At 43.8% G+C, this 21520-nt stretch overlaps 1 protein-coding gene across 1 annotated transcript; it reads right to left on the bottom strand.

Moving 5' to 3' along the window:
• Positions 1–2369: 2369 nt before the first annotated feature.
• Positions 2370–6035, bottom strand: LOC139179595 (intelectin-2-like). Its single transcript, XM_070779210.1, has 4 exons — positions 5946–6035; positions 4304–4367; positions 3575–3685; positions 2370–2653 (listed from the first exon to the last, which is right to left on the bottom strand). Exons 1-4 carry the CDS (start codon positions 6033–6035, stop codon positions 2370–2372), a joined length of 549 nt encoding a protein of 182 aa, XP_070635311.1.
• Positions 6036–21520: the final 15485 nt, after the last annotated feature.

The raw sequence follows: 21520 nt of genomic DNA, 5'->3' as shown, positions 1-21520 counted from the left end.
GCCAGGGATCTTCCCCAAACTCACGTGCTCAGTGTTACAGCCAGTGACTCTTATCCCAGCACACAGGGCATTGGCTGCCTTCTCATTGTTAAACACCCTGAACTGGACAAATCCTGCAACAAATTCTTCTGGAAAAGAAGAGGCAGAGAAAAGGCCTAGGATTCAAAGGACGAACTAGAAATATCTTCCCTTTGACCAGCCTAGGAATTCCCTAAATCAACAGGTCAGCTTACAGCCAATCTCTGGGCATAGAGCACAGCACTTTTCAACAGTGGCTGATGCATCCTGGCCTTGAAAAAGCAAAGAGACCCTCCCTCCATCTGGGGCAAGAAGACCAAGGCTCAGGCTCACAAAAGTCACTTGTCTGTCTAAGGCTCATAGGAGAAATGAGATCCACTGACATATCAGCAAGAAGACCTCCAGGGGTTCAGCAGGAATAAGCAATGATCAGAAGCAGCCATTGGTCTCTGCTGGCACACTTCTCATCCAATTACCATGACTTTAAAGTAAAATGACTCTTATTTTCCCACCAAAGACAAGTTCTGTGGCTTTATCATGCTTAAAAGGTCTTCTTACAATAATAGTTATCCACCATAACAAAAACAAATTTTTCTCATTACTTTGCAAGTTGTTCTCACCTGTACACATTAATTAGCTCTTAACTATGGTAAGATTCTTACAGTGACTCAGGAAACTCAAACCAGGGCTCTGTGACATCCTAGAAGGGTAGAATGGGGTGGGAGGTTCAACAGGAAGGGGACATATGTATACCTATGGTTGATTCATGTTGATGTACGGCAGAAACCCACACAATATGGTATTGGTTTAAAATAAACAAACAAACTAAGGGGAAATTAGAAATAAATAAACGAAGGGGGGAAAAGAATCCAAAAGGGTTATTAGTTAAGAATCCTGAGCTTATAGGTTTTTCATGATGGTTATATAACAAAAATTCATGTCACATTCCTAGAAAACAGCTTGGCATATTGTACATGTTTAATAAATGCTAAGGATTATTAGGGTTACAAAAGATCACTCCTGGGTGTTCTTTGAAAGGAATGATGAAACTCCAGTACTTTGGCCACCTCATGCGAAGAGTTGACTCATTGGAAAAGACTCTGATGCTGGGAGGGATTGGGGGCAGGAGGAGAAGGGGACGACAGAGGATGAGACGGCTGGATGGCATCACCAACTCGATGGATGTGAGTTTGAGTGAACTCCGGGAGTTGATGATGGACAGGGAGGCCTGGCGTGCTGCAATTCATGGGGTCGCAAAGAGTCAGACATGATTAAGCGACTGAAATGAACTGAACTGAACTGAAGGATCATTAACTTTTCTTATTTACACTTTCCCCGAGAGTGCAGAGAAGGGTTGACAACTGGGCTTTGGAAGCAGATACTCACCCCTACCATATGGTGAATAATAAGATGCAGTTTTCTTAGCATCACCAAAGTCATACACAACAGGAATGGCTGGGCCGTTGTCAGCCCAGCAATTCCCTGCTCCGTATTTCACTGGGTATTTCTGCAGGGACCCAAAATACACATTGTGGAAGACAACACAGACACTGCCATTCTGGGCAGTAAAGGCTTTATACCCTCATGTGGCATTATTCAGGAATCAGTATGAATAATACTGGTGTATTTCCCCCTTGCCACCCATAGCTAGGACCCTAACCAGCCTCAAAACCCCTATCCTTTTCACTCTCTACCCGCCCCAATCCTCTCCCCTAGGCTTCTTCCCCTGCCTGGCTCACAGTTCCTCTGAAAGAGGCGGCACACTAGTTCATAGTGACGCAGAGGTAGTAGAAAGCCAAGCAGAGGCCCTTAGTGATATGGACAGAGCAGACTTACTCCCCATCCCAAACACCTGACTCTCAGCTCACCAAAGGTAGTGCCCCCACCCCCAGCGAGCAGCGCCAGGTACCTGGTAGAGTCCAAACAGATTGTGCCCCAGGCTCTGGAAGAAGCCAGTGTTGGTGTGGTACCTCAACAGGGAGCTTTTCCTCCATTGCTGCAGGGGGGACTTGTTGGGCACGTGCCAAATGCCCAGGTCCTGGGCCTGGATGTCGTAGTAGCCAGGGTTCTGCAGAGGGACACACACTCAGCCTGACCAGCCCAGGAGGTGCCACCAGCCAAAGACCCACACACACAGTGCTCAGTGCAGCTGAGAGCTCAGGTCTCCAGGGAACAGGTGCCCAGCAGTGCCCACAACCCCACCTCCCTTCAGCAGTCGATGAGACCCCACCACACAAACAACCTTGGTGAGAGGAATTTGTCATTCAAGACTTCCGTCTTTATTCTTCTCCAGCCCCACGTCCACATCCCCATCTCCCACCCTCCTTCCACATGCTCTGCTCCAGCCACACTCAGCTCCCACCCTTTCCCACCTGGGTGCTCAGTACCTTGTAGTCATCGCTGGTGGCGGCCTCTGCAGACCCAAACGTGTTGTAGTTGGCCCAGTTGCCGTCACCCTCTGGGTAGTCAGCCTTGTTGCCCTGCTGACTAGACCAGCGATCGCCCACCGTGCATTTCCCACGCATGTTGTTCTCATGGACGCTGGCCACCAGGGTCCAGCCACCACCCCCAGAGGTCATGTCACAGAAGGTCTGGTAGACGACACCATTCTCAGTGCGGAGGTGATACAGGCCATCTGCAGAGGAAACCAGCCAGAGACCCCCTGTCTGAGAGCACAGGGTCCATCTCAGACTCACAACCAGAAAGACTCTGGGAAGTCAGAAATGTATCCTGAAGGCTCCGACACATATCCGCTTGTTGAGGACAATTCTCTGTGGACACTGACTGCCTTTGTTCCACGCTACCTTTTCAAAGACTTTGTAGAGCGAACATCCTAGGAGACAGAGATGGTATCTCCCTTGGGATAGAGCCTTCTTATGGCCAGAAGAGGCCAGAAACATCTCATCAGGATGTGGCCTCTGCAACTCAGAGATAAGGGCAGGCATGGTCACTGCCCATTATATGAGATTCAGATTCCCTAACTGCACAGTTCTTCCTTGTACTCAGCCCCAGAGAAAATAAACTGTCTTATCCGAAAAGGCTTACATTTGCTTGACGAACCCAATTTATGAGCCACTTGGCAAACAAACTGCATGGGCAGATATCTCCTGGCCCTTTCACATCACTGGATGGGAGGGGATCCAGAACACCAGCACAGGAAAAGGCTGATGCTCTGGCTACTTCTCTGATTGTGAGGAATAAAGCTCTATGTCTCTGCCTCTGGAGGCTCATGTTTTCTACCAGAATCTATGATACTAGGGCAGAACTAACTTCTTAGCTTACAAGCAGGGAAAAATCTTACACTCATTGCAGCTACAGCCATCATGCTAAGACTCACCAGAAACACCACCTTCTCCCTGTGTTCAGAAGATCATGTCTCCGACAACTAGGCTGGACCCAAAAGCCTCAAAATTCCCAATAGAAATCTCCTAGGCTGGAAGCTGGAGTCAGAGCAGACAGGAGCAGTAGGCACACCCCCTCTTGATCTCCATGACTAAGATCTGTTTAGCTAAAAAGTGGTTAAAAGGAAAGGATGCTGAGTTGGGTTATTACTCACCAGCTGCTTTATGGCACCTTTCTTTGATTTCCTTGCAGCTTCGTGGAAGGAAAGACAGGTAAGGAGCACATGTTTCCTCCTCCCAAACCTTCTCAATAGAAAGTGTCCCTGCTAGAGGATGTGAGGATAATTCTCAGTCTCATGCCGCTCACACCAGCCTTCCTGGCCATTGGCTCCTAGCCCCTTCCCACTTCACAGGCTCATCACTAGGCTGTGAGGCCCCAGAGGTCAGGATTCTCTCTGCTAAGACTAGCTGACCACAATCTAGTACATACTCAACACTTGCATTCTTCTCCACAACCAATTAAACACAAAAACTCTCATTATGCCTACTGTGATAAATGGAATTTTGAGGATGAAGACTAGGGAAAGATGTTCCCTGGACACAGCCCTGACCACCAAGCACCCTCTGGGAACCCCAAGGCCAAGGCCATAGGAGCAGGAGCAGCTAGAAGGAAGCCCAGTCTTCACCACCATGGCTCCCCTGAGCCCCCTCAACCGCACAGAGGCACAGATGGAGCCCCAGGACAGGCCTTAGCTTCAGACCAAACATCCAGAGAGACCAGCAATCAGCACTCTGGCCACAGCTCAATTTGGCTGCAAAGTGTGGCTTCTCGGCATCTCCATGACTCCCCCTCTAGTCCAGGACTTCAGCATCCAACCTGGTTCTACTCTCTCTGCTCCACTGCACATCTCAGCTGATGAAACTGCTGCTCCTGAGTGACTTACCTGCACTCGGCCCTCTGGTGGCCACAGCCAGGAACAGCAGGAAGTAAAACCTGACTCCTGTCCCCTAAGTAGAAAGGACATGCACAAGGTCATTGGCTGGTTCATCCTTTCTCTCCCTTCCATCCTCTCTCTTTGAACTCTCTGAGTAAGGAAAACTCAAACGGAAAGTGAAGGGATTCTGGGTGCTCTGGACCTCCTGGAACAGACCCCACCCCAGTCAACCCTTCAAATCCTTAAGGGGCCACAGTCTCCTTTCTCTCAAACTCCCCATCCTTAAGGCCAGGACCAGACCTGAGCTGGCATTGTGGCTCCCCACACACTGGGATCCTGTCTCAGACTCAGCACAGGGAGCTAGCTCTCTGCTTCCTTCCTCAAAGGTGCCAGGAGCTGAGAGCGCCCAACCAGGAGGAGTCTCAGAGCTCCTGGGTCTGCAGGGAGGTCTGAGGTACTTAAAGTGCTGAACATATGGGCCCCGCCCATCCCAGCCTACTTTGGGCTGCAGGCCGCACCCTTGAGCATTCTTCCTTGAAGCTTCCTGAGCCTCAGGCCCTGGAGAAGGAAATGGCACCCCACTCCAGTACTCTTGCCTGGAAAACTCATGGACAGAGGAGCCTGGTGGGCTGCAGTCCATGTGGTCGCTAGCAGTCGGACACGACTGAGCGACTTCACTTTCACTCTTCACTTTCATGCATTGGAGAAGGAAATGGCAACCCACTCCAGTGTTCTTGCCTGGAGATTCCCAGGGATGGGGGAGCCTGGTGGGCTGCCGTCTATGGGGTCGCACAGAGTCGGACATGACTGAAGCGACTTGGCAGCAGCAGAGCCTCAGGCCCAGGCAATGAGAAGGAATGTGTGGCTGGCTGAAGGGGCAGGAGGCAGCACTCCTGGGCACACAGGTGACACTCACACAGGGCTCCCTTCCATAACAGGTTCTGGGGATGGACGGGACCTCACGGTTCTCCCCTGCAGCCTTTCCTGCTCCCACCTCAGTCAGATGCCCCAGGGCCTCACACACCTCTGTCAAGTCATCATCCTTCCAGTCTCTCCTGAAACTTCACCATGAAGCCGTCCCTGACACCCCCACCCCCTGGAGAAGCTGATGGATACTCTCCTGTCCTGCTATGGCTTTTTTCCAACCCCTAATTATGTGATGTCACACTGTCATGTCATTCTTGTATTTATTTGGGGTTAGAAATAATTGAAAATTTACAGAATATTGTAAAAATAAAAACAGTTCATAAACACAAATATAGCCTTTACCTAGATCCACCTGCTGTTTGTGTTTCACCCTATTTACTTTATCATGTATACCCTCTCTCTATATTCACACACAAACTTACACAACACTTTTTCTGGGCAAATTGAGGGTAAGCTACATACATGAAGGCTCTTTCCCATAGCTAAGTTTGTATTTTATTAACAGAGATATCTCATATATAACCACGTGCAATTATCGTTCACACTTTTCAGGGTAGCAGTGTAACTTGCTGGGGTCCACCAGCCTGGGAGTTCCACTCAGCTCAACTGGCATCCATAGTAAACTGAAATTCCTCTGGCTTTTATTCCCTCCCATTATTAGGAGATTTCTTGCCTACATTTGAAGCCCATAATCCCCAGGGTACACCTGCTTACAATGTTCTACCTCTCCATTGCACACCCATGCCAGCCCAACTCCTCTCAGCACTGTCCACTGCCCACACTCTGGCTGACCACTGACCCTGCGATACCTCATTTCCGCCACCTCTGCTGCTGGGGCTGCTCTGGGGGATCAGTTGCTGGTGCTCAGGACATTACTTCCTGTCCTTCCTGGGCCTCCAGCAGCATATCTCTTTGCTGTCCAAGATACAGGAGCCATCATGCTTCTTCAGTGCAGAGGAAGGCAAATGCCTTACACACATACAAACCACTATCTAACCCAAGGCCTGGAATGTTATTAATAACTTACACTTACCCGTGCACTCTACTACATCACAACCATCTGAATTTGTTTTCAGAGAGGACAAGCTTGGAGAGAGAGATGGAGAGAGGACTGACCTGCCTCCCATCTCTGCTGTTTGCTACAGCCATAGGGAAATGACCACTAATACCCCTTAATCAGGCAATTTCTCAGGTAGTCATTTGGGTTGTTCACTGTGATTAACTCCCTTCTTTTTGGAGGCCCAGGAAAGACTGCCCCTCTCCTCTGTGAAGTTAGGTGGGCCATGGGACTTGTCCTAGCCAAGAAATGTGAGCAGAAATGGTCAGTTTCAGGCTGAAGCCTTTACCAGGCAGGGCACAAGTCCACACCATCCTTTTTCCAGCCTCAGGAAATGACCCCATAAAATACGGGGCCCTGGCTTGGTGGTGTGTTTATGTCTGATGAGGAAACTAATCTTCGAGGTTGGAAGGATGGTGTTCTGTGCTCTGTTTTAGGGGAAATGCCAGATGTGCTGCCTGTGGTGTCTCAGGAGGCGTGAGATGTACAGACTGCACCGGGGCGTTGAAGGAAGACAGGGAAACAACGTCAGCGCTACGAGTCAGCTGCCTTGGTTCTGTATCACAGAGGGGAGGGTCTGGGAGAAAAGGTGGTCGTTTTGCAAGCAGGAGTGAAAGGAATAACTAATTCTGGGTCTTCAACAGGCAAATGGTATGGGCAAATTTCCTTGATAAATCATCTTCTATCAGGACACACACACACAGAAGCCCTATATGTGTGTCCGACCAGTCGAGTCCGACCCTTTGTGACTCATAGACTATAGCCTGGGGGGCTCCTCTGCCCATGGAATTTTCCAGGTAAGAATACTGGAGTTGGTTGCCATTTCCTCCCCCAGATAGATGGATACAGATACATACCACTCCCCAAATCTTTGTCTCTGTCCGCTTTAGTCAAGAACAAGTATATACTATTTAGTATCTCATGCACAATATAGTAAGTAGTGGCAAAAACACAACCTAGCAACTGAGGGAGCTGAGAAATAGTATTCCTGCACTACACATCAAACTTCTAAAATTTTACTAGTAAAATTTGGGAGAATAAAGCAATACCTTTTTAATTGCGTTTAGACTATGTTTCTGAATTACTGTTCTCTCAAGTTCCAAAATACCAATATTTGGGGTATAATAACATATCTTAGTGTTTTTCAAGAATATGAAATCTGATTTTTTACATCTTAATTTATATATCCAAAGGAACAATTTGCATTAAAATTTCAAATTAAAACTACACTCCTTTAAAAAATTGTCACCATACCCATTGCTCACTTAAAACCCCATCTTGGTTTTACCCTACACTAGCATTTCAGTCTTACGGAATATAACAGTGTGCTGGGGTACTGAAAGCTTGTTTTCTACTAACTACATCCTAGTGGCAGACCCAGGTTTTAGGCCTAGTTATGGTCTATCCTTACAACTCTTTTAATTCTTACTCCTATACGTCTGAGAACTCTTTTTTTATGTTAGTTCACCTGGACTTGTTTAGTAATTCATTTCCTTCACGTCCTCAAAACAGAAAATGTTAGCTTAGCAAACAAGAGAAACAACCAACTTTTTCTTAAGAATTGCATACAAGATAAATAAATATTTGAAATGCAATGAAATCAAGTACATAATAAAAGCTTATCATGAAATTATATACAAGGAAGTAGTTGAGTTTGTCACTGGAAAAGGGAGATAAAAATTTGTTCTTGAAGAGCTCGCTGTCTCCAGAGTATGAATAATGTCACACTTTTTGATCATGAGAGGCGTTTGTACTAAACCAAAGATTCACAAATCACCATCTGAAGATTGGGGCAGGTCATGACAGTGTTAGGCATACAACATAAAAAATATAAGAACAAAAATATAGGTTTTCTATGTAACTAGATATATTCAAGCTAAAAAACTACATTTACTCTGTGACTGTGGCCTATTTTGGTGTTGTTAAAATACCTTTCATGTAAAAATAACACTGATAACATATGTTCTATTTTTGCTTTTTAATTTTTAATGGGAAATTTTTTTAAAATTTTGTAACAACTTTTTCTTGTTTCCCAAAATAAACTTTATGACAAGTCCTAAGTTATGATTCTGTGTTGAGCCTGGTCTAGTCTTGAGAAACCTGTCTTCATCTCCATGGGGCAAAATACGTAATCAGAGGCACCGCTGGGTTTTCCTCCTAAAAGACCCAGCAGCAATCCCCAGGGACTTTATAAAACACGGAAAGGATCCCAGCTTAACAGGGAATAGGGAGAGATAAGGGAAAGTTCCTTTGCTCTTTGGAAGGAGAATTCAGGGGCTGTTTTGGTTGTTATTAATTTTCCCACCTCTTTCCCTTTGGGGCTGCATGCCTACTGTAGAACTATCTCTCAGTTATGTCCATCTTTGCTTTATATATTATAATGGTATGTTACTAGTTGCATAAATGTTTCTAATTCCTGTATCATTTTGCTGTACTGAACTTTATAAATGTATAATGTCCTTTGTCTCTTGCTACTTTTTTTAAATCTATTTTGTCTGATATTAGTATTAATATTTGCATGGAATATCTTTTTCCTGCCTTTCACTTTTCTTCACTTTCAATCTATTTGCATCTTCAGATCTAAAATGAGTCTCTTGGAGATATAGAGTTGGATCATGACTTTTTTTTAACGTTCGGCTGTGCTGGGTCTTTGCTGCTGTGCACAGGCTTTCTCTAGTTGCGGCGAGCAAGGGCTACTTTCTACGTGTGGTGAACGGGCTTCTCACTGTGGTGGCTTCTCTTGTGCAGCGCAGGCGCTAGGTGTGTGGGCTTCAGCGGGTGTGGCACACAGGCTTAGTTGCTCCATGGAATGTGGTATCTTCCTGTACCAGGGATCAAACCTACGTCCCCTGCATTGGCAGGCAGATTCTTAACCACTAGACCACCAGGGACATCCTGATCATGATTTTTTAATTCATTCTGCCATCTCTGTCTTTTTATTCAAAAATTTAATTCATTAATATTTAAAGTAATTGCTGACAAGAGGGGATTTACTTCTTTCATTTTTTTCTGTTTTCTATATACCTTACAGGTTTTCATTTCTCCATTGTTGTACAGCAGAAACCAACACAACATTGTAAAGCAAATCTCCTCCAACTAAAAAGAAAAAAAAAAAAGATTTTCCTTTCTCATCACCTGCATTACTGTCTTCTTTTGTGTTCAGTTGGTAATTTTTTTGTAGGGAAACATTTAAATTCTTTTCTCATTTTCTTTTGTGTATATTCTATACTATTTAATTTGTGCTCAACATGAAGATTACATGTAACCTGCTAAAGTTATAATGCCATATTTGATTTTTAACAGCTTAACTTCAGTATTATACAACTCTTTCTTTATAGCTCTGCCCCCAATCTTTTCTGTTGCTGATGTCACAAAATTACATCTTTATACGTGGTGTGTCCTAAAACTTAAACTAATAATGTTTTTAATGCATTAATCTCTTAGATTGTGTAGAAAAAGTGTACTCATAGTGTTTGGATAATTTGCTTACAGGTATGTCTCTCCCTGCCATTCCCTTGACTTCACCCTCCATCCCACTGTACTCTACAACTCAATGAACATATTGTTTTCATCTGTTTCAGAGTTTACCACAATTCACAGTATAGTGGGAGAAGGCAACGGCACACCACTCCAGTACTCTTGCCTGGAAAATCCCATGGACGGAGGAGCCTGGTAGGCCACAGTCCATGGGGTCACTAAGAGTCGGACATGACTGAGCAATTTCACTTTCACTTTTCACTTTCATGCATTGGAGAAGGGAATGGCAACCCACTCCAGTGTTCTTGCCTGGAGAATCCCAGGGACCGGGGAGCCTGGTGGGCTGCCGTCTATGGGGTCGCAGACAGTCAGACAAGACTGAAGTGACTTAGCAGCAGCATAGTATAGTGATTATTCAGCAAAAGTGTCCCAAAATCTCTTTTTAATAATTGAGTAAAACAGAATTGAAGTAGATTTTTCAAAACTCTTCAGTTCAGTTCAGTTCCATCGCTCAGTAGTGTCTGACTCTTTGCAACCCCATGAATCGCAGCACGCCAGGCCTCCCTGTCCATCACCAACTCCCGGAGTTCACTCAGACTCACGTCCATCGAGTCAGTGATGCTATCCAGCCATCTCATCCTCTTTCGTCCCCTTCTCCTCCTGCCTGCAGTCCCTCCCAGCATCAGAGTCTTTTCTGATGAGTCAACTCTTCCCATGAGGTGGCCAAAGTACTGGAGTTTCAGCTTTAGCATCATTCCTTCCAAAGAAATCCCTGGGCTATTTCCTTCAAAACTCTTAAAAATATAATAATAGTTAACAAGTATCAAGCAGTTATCACAATCCAGGCACTCTTTTAAGGACTGTAATGCTATTTCATTTAATATTTATAAAAAACAACAACTGAGGACTTTACTATTATTATCTGTACTTTATTAATGTCTGTATGACCTGTATTCAGTTAAAAAAAACTAAGACTCTGATATATTAATAAATTTCTAAGGGCCAGGTGAATTTCAGGAACCATGATTTGGACTAAATACACTTATGAACATTTTTTAATGTATTGTCCACCTGGAACTTTCTGCCAGTTTTTGTTTCTACCTGTAGAGAATTAGAGAATCCATTTATTTCTCTTTTTTTAATAGGCATAATTGACATACTGTATTAGTTTTAGGTATACAACATAGCAATTCAACAATTATGGTCTGCAATATCAACTGCAATATGGTTACCACAGTAAGTCTAGTTACCATCTGTTACCTTACAAAGTTAACAAATACCCTACATTAATTAATGACTAAGTACATTATATTCTCATGATTTACTTTTTTTTTTTCTCTTCCACATTGTTTTTTTTTATAGGCATAATTGACATACTATATTAGTTTTAGGTATACAACATAGCAATTCAACAATTATGGTCTGCAATATCAACTGCAATATGGTTACCACAGTAAGTTTAGTTACCATCTGTTATCTTATAAAGTTAACAAATCAGATCAGATCAGATCAGATCAGTCGCTCAGTCGTGTCCAACTCTTTGCGACCCCATGAATCGCAGCATGCCAGGCCTCCCTGTCCATCACAAACTCCCAGAGTTCACTCAGACTCACGTCCATCCAGTCAGTGATGCCATTCAGCCATCTCATCCTCTGTCATCCCCTTCTCCTCTTGCCCCCAATCCCTCCCAGCATCAGAGTCTTTTCCAATGAGTCAACTCTTCTCATGAGGTGGCCAAAGTACTGGAGTTTCAGCTTTAGCATCATTCCTTCGAAAGAAATCCCAGGGCTGATCTCCTTCAGAATGGACTGGTTGGAATTCCTTGCAGTTCAAGGGACTCTCAAGAGTCTTCTCCAACACCACACTTCAAAAGCATCAATTCTTCGGAGCTCAGCCTTCTTCACAGTCCAACTCTCACATCCATACATGACCACTGGAAAAACCATAGCCTTGACTAGACAAACCTTTGTTGGCAAAGTAATGTCTCTGCTTTTGAATATGCTATCTAGGTTGGTCATAACTTTCCTTCCAAGGAGTAAGCGTCTTTTAATTTCCTGGCTGCAGTCACCATCTGCAGTGATTTTGGAGCCCCCCAAAAATAACGTCTGACACTGTTTCCACTGTTTCCCCATCTATTTCCCATGAAGTGATGGGACTGGATGCCATGATCTTCGTGTTCTGAATGTTGAGCTTTAAGGCAACTTTTTCACTCTCCATTTTCACTTTCATGAAGAGGCTTTTGAGTTCCTCTTCACTTTCAGCCATAAGGGTGGTGTCATCTGCATATCTGAGGTTATTGATATTTCTCCTGGCAGTCTTGATTCCACCTTGTGCTTCTTCCAGCCCAGCGTTTCTCATGATGTACTCTGAATATAAGTTAAATAAACAGGGTGACAATATACAGCCTTGACGAACTCCTTTTCCTATTTGGAACCAGTCTGTTGTTCCATGTCCAGTTCTAACTGTTGCTTCCTGACCTGCATACAAATTTCTCAAGAGGCAGATCAGGTGGTCTGGTATTCCCATCTCTTTCAGAATTTTCCACAGTTGATTGTGATCCACACAGTCAAAGGCTTTGGCATAGTCAATAAAGCAGAAATAGATGCTTTTCTGGAACTCTCTTGCTTTTTCCATGATCCAGCAGATGTTGGCAATTGGATCTCTGGTTCCTCTGCCTTTTCTAAAACCAGCTTGAACATCAGGAAGTTCATGGTTCACATATTGCTGAAGCCTGGCTTGGAGAATTTTGAGCATTACTTTACTAGCGTGTGGGATGAGTGCAATTGTGCAGAAGTTTGAGCATTCTTTGGCATTGCCTTTCTTTGGGATTGGAATGAAAACTGCCCTTTTCCAGTCCTGTGGCCACTGCTGAGTTTTCCAAATTTGCTGGCATATTGCGTGCAGCACTTTCACAGCATCATCTTTCAGGATTTGGAATAGCTCAACTGGAATTCCATCACCTCCACTAGCTTTGTTCGTGGTGATGCTTTCTAGGGCCCACCTGACTTCACATTCCAGGAAGTCTGGCTCTAGGTCAGTGATCACACCATCGTGATTATCTGGGTTTAGAAGATCTTTTTTGTACAGTTCTTCTGTGTATTCTTGCTATCTCTTCTTAATACCCTACATTAATTAATGACTAAGTACATTATATTCCCATTACTTACTTTTTTTTTTCTCTTCCACATTGGTTTTCATGTGGTATTTGCTTTTTATTGTAGAGAGTGTTGAAAATTCTCTAGTTCTTTTTTTTTTTTTTTTTTTTTGCTTTACAATATTATATTTGTTTTGCCATACACCAACATGCATCCACCACGGGTGTACACGTGTTCCCATCCTGAACCTCCCTCCCACCTCCCTCCCCATATCATCCCTCCGGGTCATCCCAGTGCACCAGCCCCAAGCCTCCTGTATCCTGTATCGAACCTGGACTGGCGATTTGTTTCTTATATGATATTATACATGTTTTAATGCCATTCTCCCAAATCATCCCCCCCCCCCCCCACAGAGTCCATAAGCCTGTTCTATACATCAGTGTCTCTTTTGCTGTCTCGCATACAGGTTGTCGTTACCATCTTTCTAAATTCCATATATATGCGTTAGTATACTGTATTGGTGTTTTTCTTTCTGGCTTACTTCACTCTGTATAATAGGCTCCAGTTTCATCCACCTCATTAGAACTGATTCAAATGTATTCTTTTTAATGGCTGAGTAATACTCCATTCTGTATATGTACCACAGCTTTCTTATCCATTCGTCTGCTGATCGACATCTAGGTTGCTTCCATGTCCTGGCTATTATAAACAGTGCTGCGATGAACATTGGGGTACAGGGGTCTCTTTCAATTCTGGTTTCCTCAGTGTGTATGCCCAGCAGTGGGATTGCTGGGTCGTATGGCAGTTCTATTTCCAGTTTTTTAAGGAATCTCCACACTGTTCTCCATAGTGGCTGTACTAGTTTGCATTCCCACCAACAGTGTAAGAGGGTTCCCTTTTCTCCACACCCTCTCCAGCATTTATTGCTTGTAGACTTTTGGATCGCAGCCATTCTGACTGGCATGAAATGGTACCTCATTGTGGTTTTGATTTGCATTTCTCTAATAATGAGTGATGTTGAGCATCTTTTCATGTGTTTGTTAGCCACCTGTATGTCTTCTTTGGAGAAATGTCTGTTTAGTTCTTTGGCCCATTTTTTGATTGGGTCATTTATTTTTCTGGAGTTGAGCTGCAGGAGTTGCTTGTATATTCTTGAAATTAGTTCTTTGTCAGTTGCTTCATTTGCTATTATTTTCTCCCATTCTGAAGTCTGTCTTTTCACCTTGCTTATAGTTTCTTTGGTTGTGCAGAAGCTTTTAATTTTAATTAGATCCCATTTGTTTATTTTTGCTTTTATTTCCAATATTCTGGGAGGTGGGTCATAGAGGATCCTGCTGTGATGTATGTTGGAGAGTGTTTTGCCTATGTTCTCCTCTAAGAGTTTTATAGTTTCTGGTCTTATGTTTAGATCTTTAATCCATTTTGAGTTTGCTTTTGTGTATGGTGTTAGAAAGTGTTCTAGTTTCATTCTTTTACAAGTGGTTGACCAGTTTTCCCAGCACCACTTGTTAGAGATTGTCTTTTCTCCATTGTATATTCTTGACTCCTTTGTCAAAGATAAGTGTCCATAGGTGCGTGGGTTTATCTCTGGGCTTTCTATTTTGTTCCATTGATCTATATTTCTGTCTTTGTGCCAGTACCATACTGTCTTGATGACTGTGGCTTTGTAGTAGAGCCTGAAGTCAGGCAGGTTGATTCCTCCAGTTCCATTCTTCTTTCTCAAGATGGCTTTGGCTATTCGAGGTAAGCCGCTGCTCCAGCACCACCCGCAACTCAGTGCCTACCATGCTGTCCTCGTGGCGGTGGTGAGAGACCCAGCCGAGGAACTGCTACTTTTTTATAACTGTAAAAAGTTATAAATTTACATCTTAACCCCTTCATCTGTTTCACTCTCCCACCCCACTCCTCCTCTGGCAACTACCAATCTGTCCTAAAAGAGTCCATTGTTTGTTTGTTTGTTTGTTTTCTTTTTTACCTCACTGTGTGGCTTGAGGGATCTTAGTTCCTTAACCAGGGATAGAACCCATGCCCCCTGCAGTGGGAGCATGATGTCCTAACCACTAGACCACCAGGGCATTCCTAAGAGTCCATTTCGTGAACCTCTTGTCAAGGATTATATTTAGCTGCAAAAAAAAAAAAACCTATCACAGCAGCTTAAATAATTCAGTGGATTTATTTATCACAAAATAAAAATTCTAGGGGTAGGCAACGAAGGACTAGTGTGAGACTCAACTACTTTAAGAGGGTACTTGACTTCTTTGATATTCCTACTTCACATTCTATTGCACATAATTTTTTTTCAGCCTCCTGATCACAGAATGGCTACTGTCTCTCCAATCATCCTATCTGTTTCCAGGGATAAACAAGAATAAAAGATGAACAAAGAACATTTAGACTTCTACTCACTAGCACTTGTACAATGGCAACTCTAGATACTAAGGAGTCTGAGAATTTTAATATTTTGTACTGACATTAGAAGCAAGGGGGAAAACTGGGATTGGAATGATGTGCTGAGTTCACTACTAGAAACTATGATTTATCAATTTTATCAATTTTATCAAATTTATCAGTTTTTGTCAATTTCAATTTTTTAAAAAACGCAAACTTGTCATCTACATTTCTTTGATTATTAATGAAGTGGAACAATGGTGATTTTGTGCAATATTGATCTTGGTTTTACTAAACATAGAAAATAATTTAGAAATAATGGTAATCACTTCTGCCTTCCTGGCCATGCCACATAGCTTGCAGGATCTTAGTTCTCCAACTCGGGCCCTTGACAGTGAAAACTTGAAGTCCTAACCACTGGACCACAGAGAATTCCCAACCTTTAAATATGTAAACCCATGCTCAGCTCACTGGCCATAAAAAACAGGTCATGGGCAATGGTTTGTAAACCCTGATCTTGACAAGAATAAAGCATTAGTGTTATTCCCCTCTGTTTTCAAATCTACCTGCCTTCTTCTGGAATTTATCACATGACTTGGTCTGGGTAAAATCTCAGTATATTATTATCAAATTGGTGCAGGAAGGGGGACCCCTTCCAAGGCCCGAAACTGGGCTCTTGTCTAACACTCGGAAATGAATTGTCCGAGGAGACACATGTGCTGACAAAGCAAGAGATTTTATTGGGAAAGGGCACCCGGGTGGAAAGCAGTAGGGTAAAGGAACCCAGGAGAACTGCTCTGCCGCGTGGCTCGCAGTCTCAGGTTTTATGGTGATGAGATTAGTTTCTGGGTGGTCTTTGGCCAATCATTCTAATTCAGGGTCTTTCCTGGTGACGCAGGCATCGCTCAGCCAAGATGGATGCTAGCGAGAGGGATTCTGGGAAGTGGACGGACACGCGGTGTCTCCTTTCGACCTTTCCGGAACTCTCCCAGTTGGTGGTGGCTTATTAGTTCCGTATTCCTTATCAGGATCTCCTGTCATAAAACAACTCATGCAAATGGTTACTATGGTGCCTGGCCAGGGTGGGCGGTCTTAATCAATCTGCTTCTCCTAACAACTTCCCCCTGAGAGACTCAAGATAACTTCTTGGGAATTGGGGCAGAGGTCTCTTTCTTCTGTAACTTCTTCCTGCTGTGCATGGGCATAGGCCTGCCTAGCAGAGCAGAAGTTTTTCTCTACCTGATCTAAGTAGGGGTGTTCCACATCTGAAACCAGCTTCCACCCTTGAAGTAACAGCAATTTAGTTTGAAACTGTTGGCCCCTCTCAGAGATGAAATAGACAAGGGCCGAACAAGAGACCTAACAGGATGGTCATCTCTGGTCCCCGGAAACACAAGGCAACATTTGGGGTGAGGGTTGCAGGGTTTGTGGCCCTTTTTGATTGGTTGGTGGTGAGGCAACAGCTGTGTTCCAGGAATCTTGTGCTCAGTCTGAAGTTACCATCCTCCACCTGGGTGGGGGCTCAAAGACACTGCTATGCATATTTCTTTGAGTAGGAACCAGGACTCTCTCCGGAGGCCGTACCAACCTTTGACTGTTTCTCCTGTTTCTGTATCCCCTCACTTCCCCGATTAGTAATTGTTGGAATCCACCCTTTGGAACTCAGGGAAGGTGAAGGAGGCTGAATGAAGCCTATATCCTACAGACAAGCAATGGAGAACACAGAACTGATCTCTACTCCAGAGCCCCACAGAGTTCTACTCAGTTTTAATTTAGGGAACTAGGCAACTATGACTGTGATAACTTCCTGTCAAAATGGGGCATAGGACTGCCTCAGCTTGGAGTGTAGACACTGAATTGGAAGTGTTTCTGAGTTCCAAGTTCTAGATCTGAGTCTTGTATGATTAAAATCTCAATCTCTTGGTCTGCCGTTTTGGTGTAACAGACCCAATTAGAAGTAGTTGGAGGAGTGATAACTGGAATTTAGTAGACAAAATAAATCTCATTTCTTTTTAGAAGAATAGGCCTGAAACCCAGTCTGGACCTGGCACTTCAGGGAGACTTGTAGCCAGGTAGCCAGTTGCCTAGTTTTATAAAAAGTCAGGTTGCCAGTTACTAGCTTCCAGCAGACATTGTTTTGAGAATGGTGGCATCCAAGCCTGACATGACTCAGAAAACTCAAGTGTTGGATATAGGGAGAGAGACTTCTGCTCTGCTAGGCAGGCCTATGCCCATGCACAGCAGGAAGAAGTTACAGAAGAAAGAGACCTCTGCCCCAATTCCCAAGAAGTATCTTGAGTATGAAGTCTCTCAGAGGGGAGTTGTTAGGGGAAGCACACTGATTGAGACCGCCCACCCTGCCCAGGCACCACAGTAACCATTTGCATGAGTTGTTTTATGACAGGAGATCCTGATAAGGAATACGGAGCTAATAAGCCACCACCAACTGGGAGAGTTCCAGAAAGGTCGAAAGGAGACACCGCGTGTCCGTCCACTTCCCAGAATCCCTCTCGCTAGCATCCATCTTGGCTGATGCGTGTGTCACCAGGAAAGACCCTGAATTAGAATGATTGGCCGAAGACCACCCAGAAACTAATCTCATCACCATAAAACCTGAGACTGCGAGCCACGCGGCAGAGCAGTTCTCCTGGGTTCCTTTACCCTAGTGCTTTCCACCCGGGTGCCCTTTCCCAATAAAATCTCTTGCTTTGTCAGCACATGTGTCTCCTCGGACAATTCATTTCCGAGTGTTAGACAAGAGCCCAGTTTCCGGCCTTGGAAGGGGTCTGCCTTCCTGAAAAAATACTGCTGAGTCATGCATAGGGGATGGGGCCATCACCATAGCCTCTATCTCCCCACATCCGCCATCAGCAGCTGAACAGTAGAGAGGCTGGCCCATCAAATGCCTGATGCACTGAACCACAGAGTAGGACACCACCCAGGGTGCTCCTTTAAGTGACTGATGTGCCGATCTACAGAGTAGGACCCCAGACGGCGGGGGGCCCTTTATGTGCCTGATGCACCAAACAACAGAGAGGGACCCCAGGCAAGGGAGCCCTCTGAGTGCCTGAACAGGCAGATCTATGGAGAAAGACTGGCCAAAGAGGCCTTCTGATCGCCAGCTACAAAAGGCTCGAAAAAAGACCATGATAGGGCCATAACTCCTGCGGCAGAGGCAGTCCATGTCCCTGCACACTTGGCGCCGCCAGGGTCCCTGCAAGCCAAGCAGCTGCACCACCTTCATGCTCAACTCTCACTAGGGCAGAGCTGCCACAGGCAAAAAAAACGTCTTGCTTCTATGCACACAGGGTTGCTTGGGTCATGTCCAGCTCTGTGACCCTGTGGACTGTGGCCCACCAGGCTTCTCTTTCAGGGAGGGGTGTTCTCCAGGCAAGATTACTGGAGGATATTGGCCATTACTGGTTGCCATACCCTTCCAGAGCACTGTATTCCCTGCTGCCCTAGCCACCAACCCCCCAAAGTACCTGGTGATGCGAGAACCCCTGTGACCCAAGCAGCTGCACCACCTCCTCACTTGGCCCTCACAGGAGCAAACCCAAGCCCTCCAGAGCAGCCTCAGGAGGAAACTCCAGTGGACGACCCACATGTAGAGGTAGAAGTAAAACCACAATTGAAACTCAGGAGTAGTGTGGCTAAGGAAGAAGACCCAAAACCTTCCCACCAGCTGTACAAGCTGCAGATTAAATCCACACGATCAACTAGGCAGACTCTGTGTCTATGGAATATATAAAAGGTCATTGAAAGCTCCCACAAAAGAAGTTCTGATAGCGCTAGTTCTGATAGCTATGGACATTGGAGGCAAGAATACAGGAGTAGAACCAGATTACAATATGAGCTGCCCTCACAGCAGGTCCAGAGATCCGCACAGTGTTGGAAGGCATCCTAGGGAGGTGAAGTGGACTGTGACTCCCAGAGAGGGAAACGGCTCTGACAGCAGTGACTCAAGAAAAGCATTTATTATTCTTATGTTTTGACTTGTTTTGTAGATTCTTTTGGATTTTTTCCCCCTGCTTTTCCCCCCTCTGTTGTAGTTGTTGGTTTTATTGGCATTATGAAATCTAATTAAGATTTGAGCTTTTTTTTTCCCTCAGTCACATTTTTTATCATTGTTATAAACCTCTGCCTCTACATTGGGCTTTTGCAGTTCTGTGGAGTTTCCCTTTTTCTCTCTCTTTTTTTTAATTTTAAGTTTTCAAACCTATTATTTTTTCTACAGTTATTCCTTTGTTTACTTTTCCTCCTGTTCTTTTCCCCTTGCAGTTAATCTTTAATGTATATAAATCTTCTTTATCTACTTCTATTTGACATTGTATATCCATTCTTTCTTTCTTTCCTTTCTTCTCACATATTTGTTAGTTTTATTTTCATTGCTTTATTCCCCAATTGGCATCTTGCTTTAGTTTGATTTTCCAGTTTGTGCTTTAGTTAGTTTTGTTCTGAGAGATATACTTTTTGGTTTCCTTTGTTATCCAGGTCAATCTATTGTACTTTACTTTTGCTGGACTGTTTTTTCTACAGTTATTCCTTTGTTTACTTTTCCTCCTGTTCTTTTCCCCTTGCAGTTAATCTTTAATGTATATAAATCTTCTTTATCTACCTCTATTTGACATTGTATATCCATTCTTTCTTTCTTTCCTTTCTTCTCAACATATTTGTCAGTTTTATTTTCATTGCTTTACTCCCCAATTGACATCTTGCTTTAGTTTGATTTTCCAGTTTGTGCTTTAGTTAGTTTTTTTCTGATAGATATATTTTTTGGTTTCCTTTGTTATCCAGGTCAATCTATTGTACTTTACTTTTGTTGGACTGTTTTGATTTTGCTTATGGGTGTATATGTATATATGTATATTCAGTCACACTTTTTATTGTTGTTATAAACTTCTGCCTCTACGTTGGGCTTTTGCACTTCTGTGAAGTTTTCCTTTTTTTTTTTTTTCCTTTTTCTTTCTTCTTCCTTTTTTTATTTCGTTTTTTATCATTTTAATTTATAATTTTTAAACCTATTAAACTTTTTCTACATTTATTCTTTGTTTGCCTTTCCTACAGTTCTTTTCCCCTTGCAGTTAATCTTTAATGTATATAAATCTTCATCTGCCTCTATTTAACTTTGCATATGTATTCTTTCTTTATTTTCTTTCTTTCCTTTCCTCTCAACATATTTGTTAATTTTGTCTTCATTGCTTTTTTCCCCACGTGGCACCTTGCTTTAATTTTGTTTTCCAGGTTGTGCTTCAGTTAGTTTTTCTTCCTAACTGGTAAATATGATTTTTGATTTCCTTTGTTTGCCAGGTCAATCTATTGTACTTCTTTTTTTGTTGGATTGTTTTGACCTTGCTCATAGGCGTACATGTATATGTGTATATTCCATTATTTTAATTATTACTTGTCTGATTTTGTAACTGCCATTTGTCTGGGGTTCACCTTTGGTTTCTCGTTTTTGGATATTTGTTTTAATCTCACTTAATGCCATAACAAACCACTTGTGGAACATCAGTCCTGACCAAGATCCAGCCCTGAGACTTTGGAGTGGGAGTACTGACTCCAAGACCCTAGACTACCAGAGAACTAACCCTCAGTTCAGTTCAGTCACTGAGTCATGTTCGACTCTTTGTGACCCCATGAATCGCAGCACATCAGGCCTCCCTGTCTATCACCAACTCCCGGAGTTTACCCAAACTCATGTCCATCGAGTCAGTAATGACATCCAGCCATCTCATCCTCTGTCGTCCCCTTCTCCTCCTGCCCCCAGTCCCTCCCAGCATCAGGGTCTTTTCCAATGAGTCAACTCTTCACATCAGGTGGCCAAAGTATTGGAGTTTCAGCTTCAACATCAGTCCTTTCAATGAACACCCAGGACTGATCTCCTTTAGGATGGACTGGTTGGATCTCCTTGCAGTCTAAGGGATTCTCAAGAGTCTTCTCCAACACCACAGTTCAAAAGCATCAATTCTTCGGCACTCAGCCTTCTTCACAGTCCAACTCTCACATCCATACATGACCACAGGAAAAACCATAGCCTTGATTAGACGGAACTTTGTTGGCAAAGTAATGTCTCTGCTTTTCAATATGCTATCTAAGTTGGTCATAACTTTTCTTCCAAGGAGTAAGCGTCTTTTAATTTCATGGCTGCAGTCACCATCTGCAGTGATTTTGGAGCCCAGAAAAATAAAGTCTGACACTGTTTCCACAGTTTCCCCATCTATTTGCCATGAAGTGATGGGACTGGATGCCATGACCTTAGTTTTCTGAATGTTGAGCTTT

This window comes from Bos indicus, chromosome 3, assembly GCF_029378745.1.
Source record: "Bos indicus isolate NIAB-ARS_2022 breed Sahiwal x Tharparkar chromosome 3, NIAB-ARS_B.indTharparkar_mat_pri_1.0, whole genome shotgun sequence".
Lineage (NCBI taxonomy): Eukaryota > Metazoa > Chordata > Mammalia > Artiodactyla > Bovidae > Bos > Bos indicus.
This window is presented reverse-complemented; position numbering and strand designations above follow the sequence as displayed.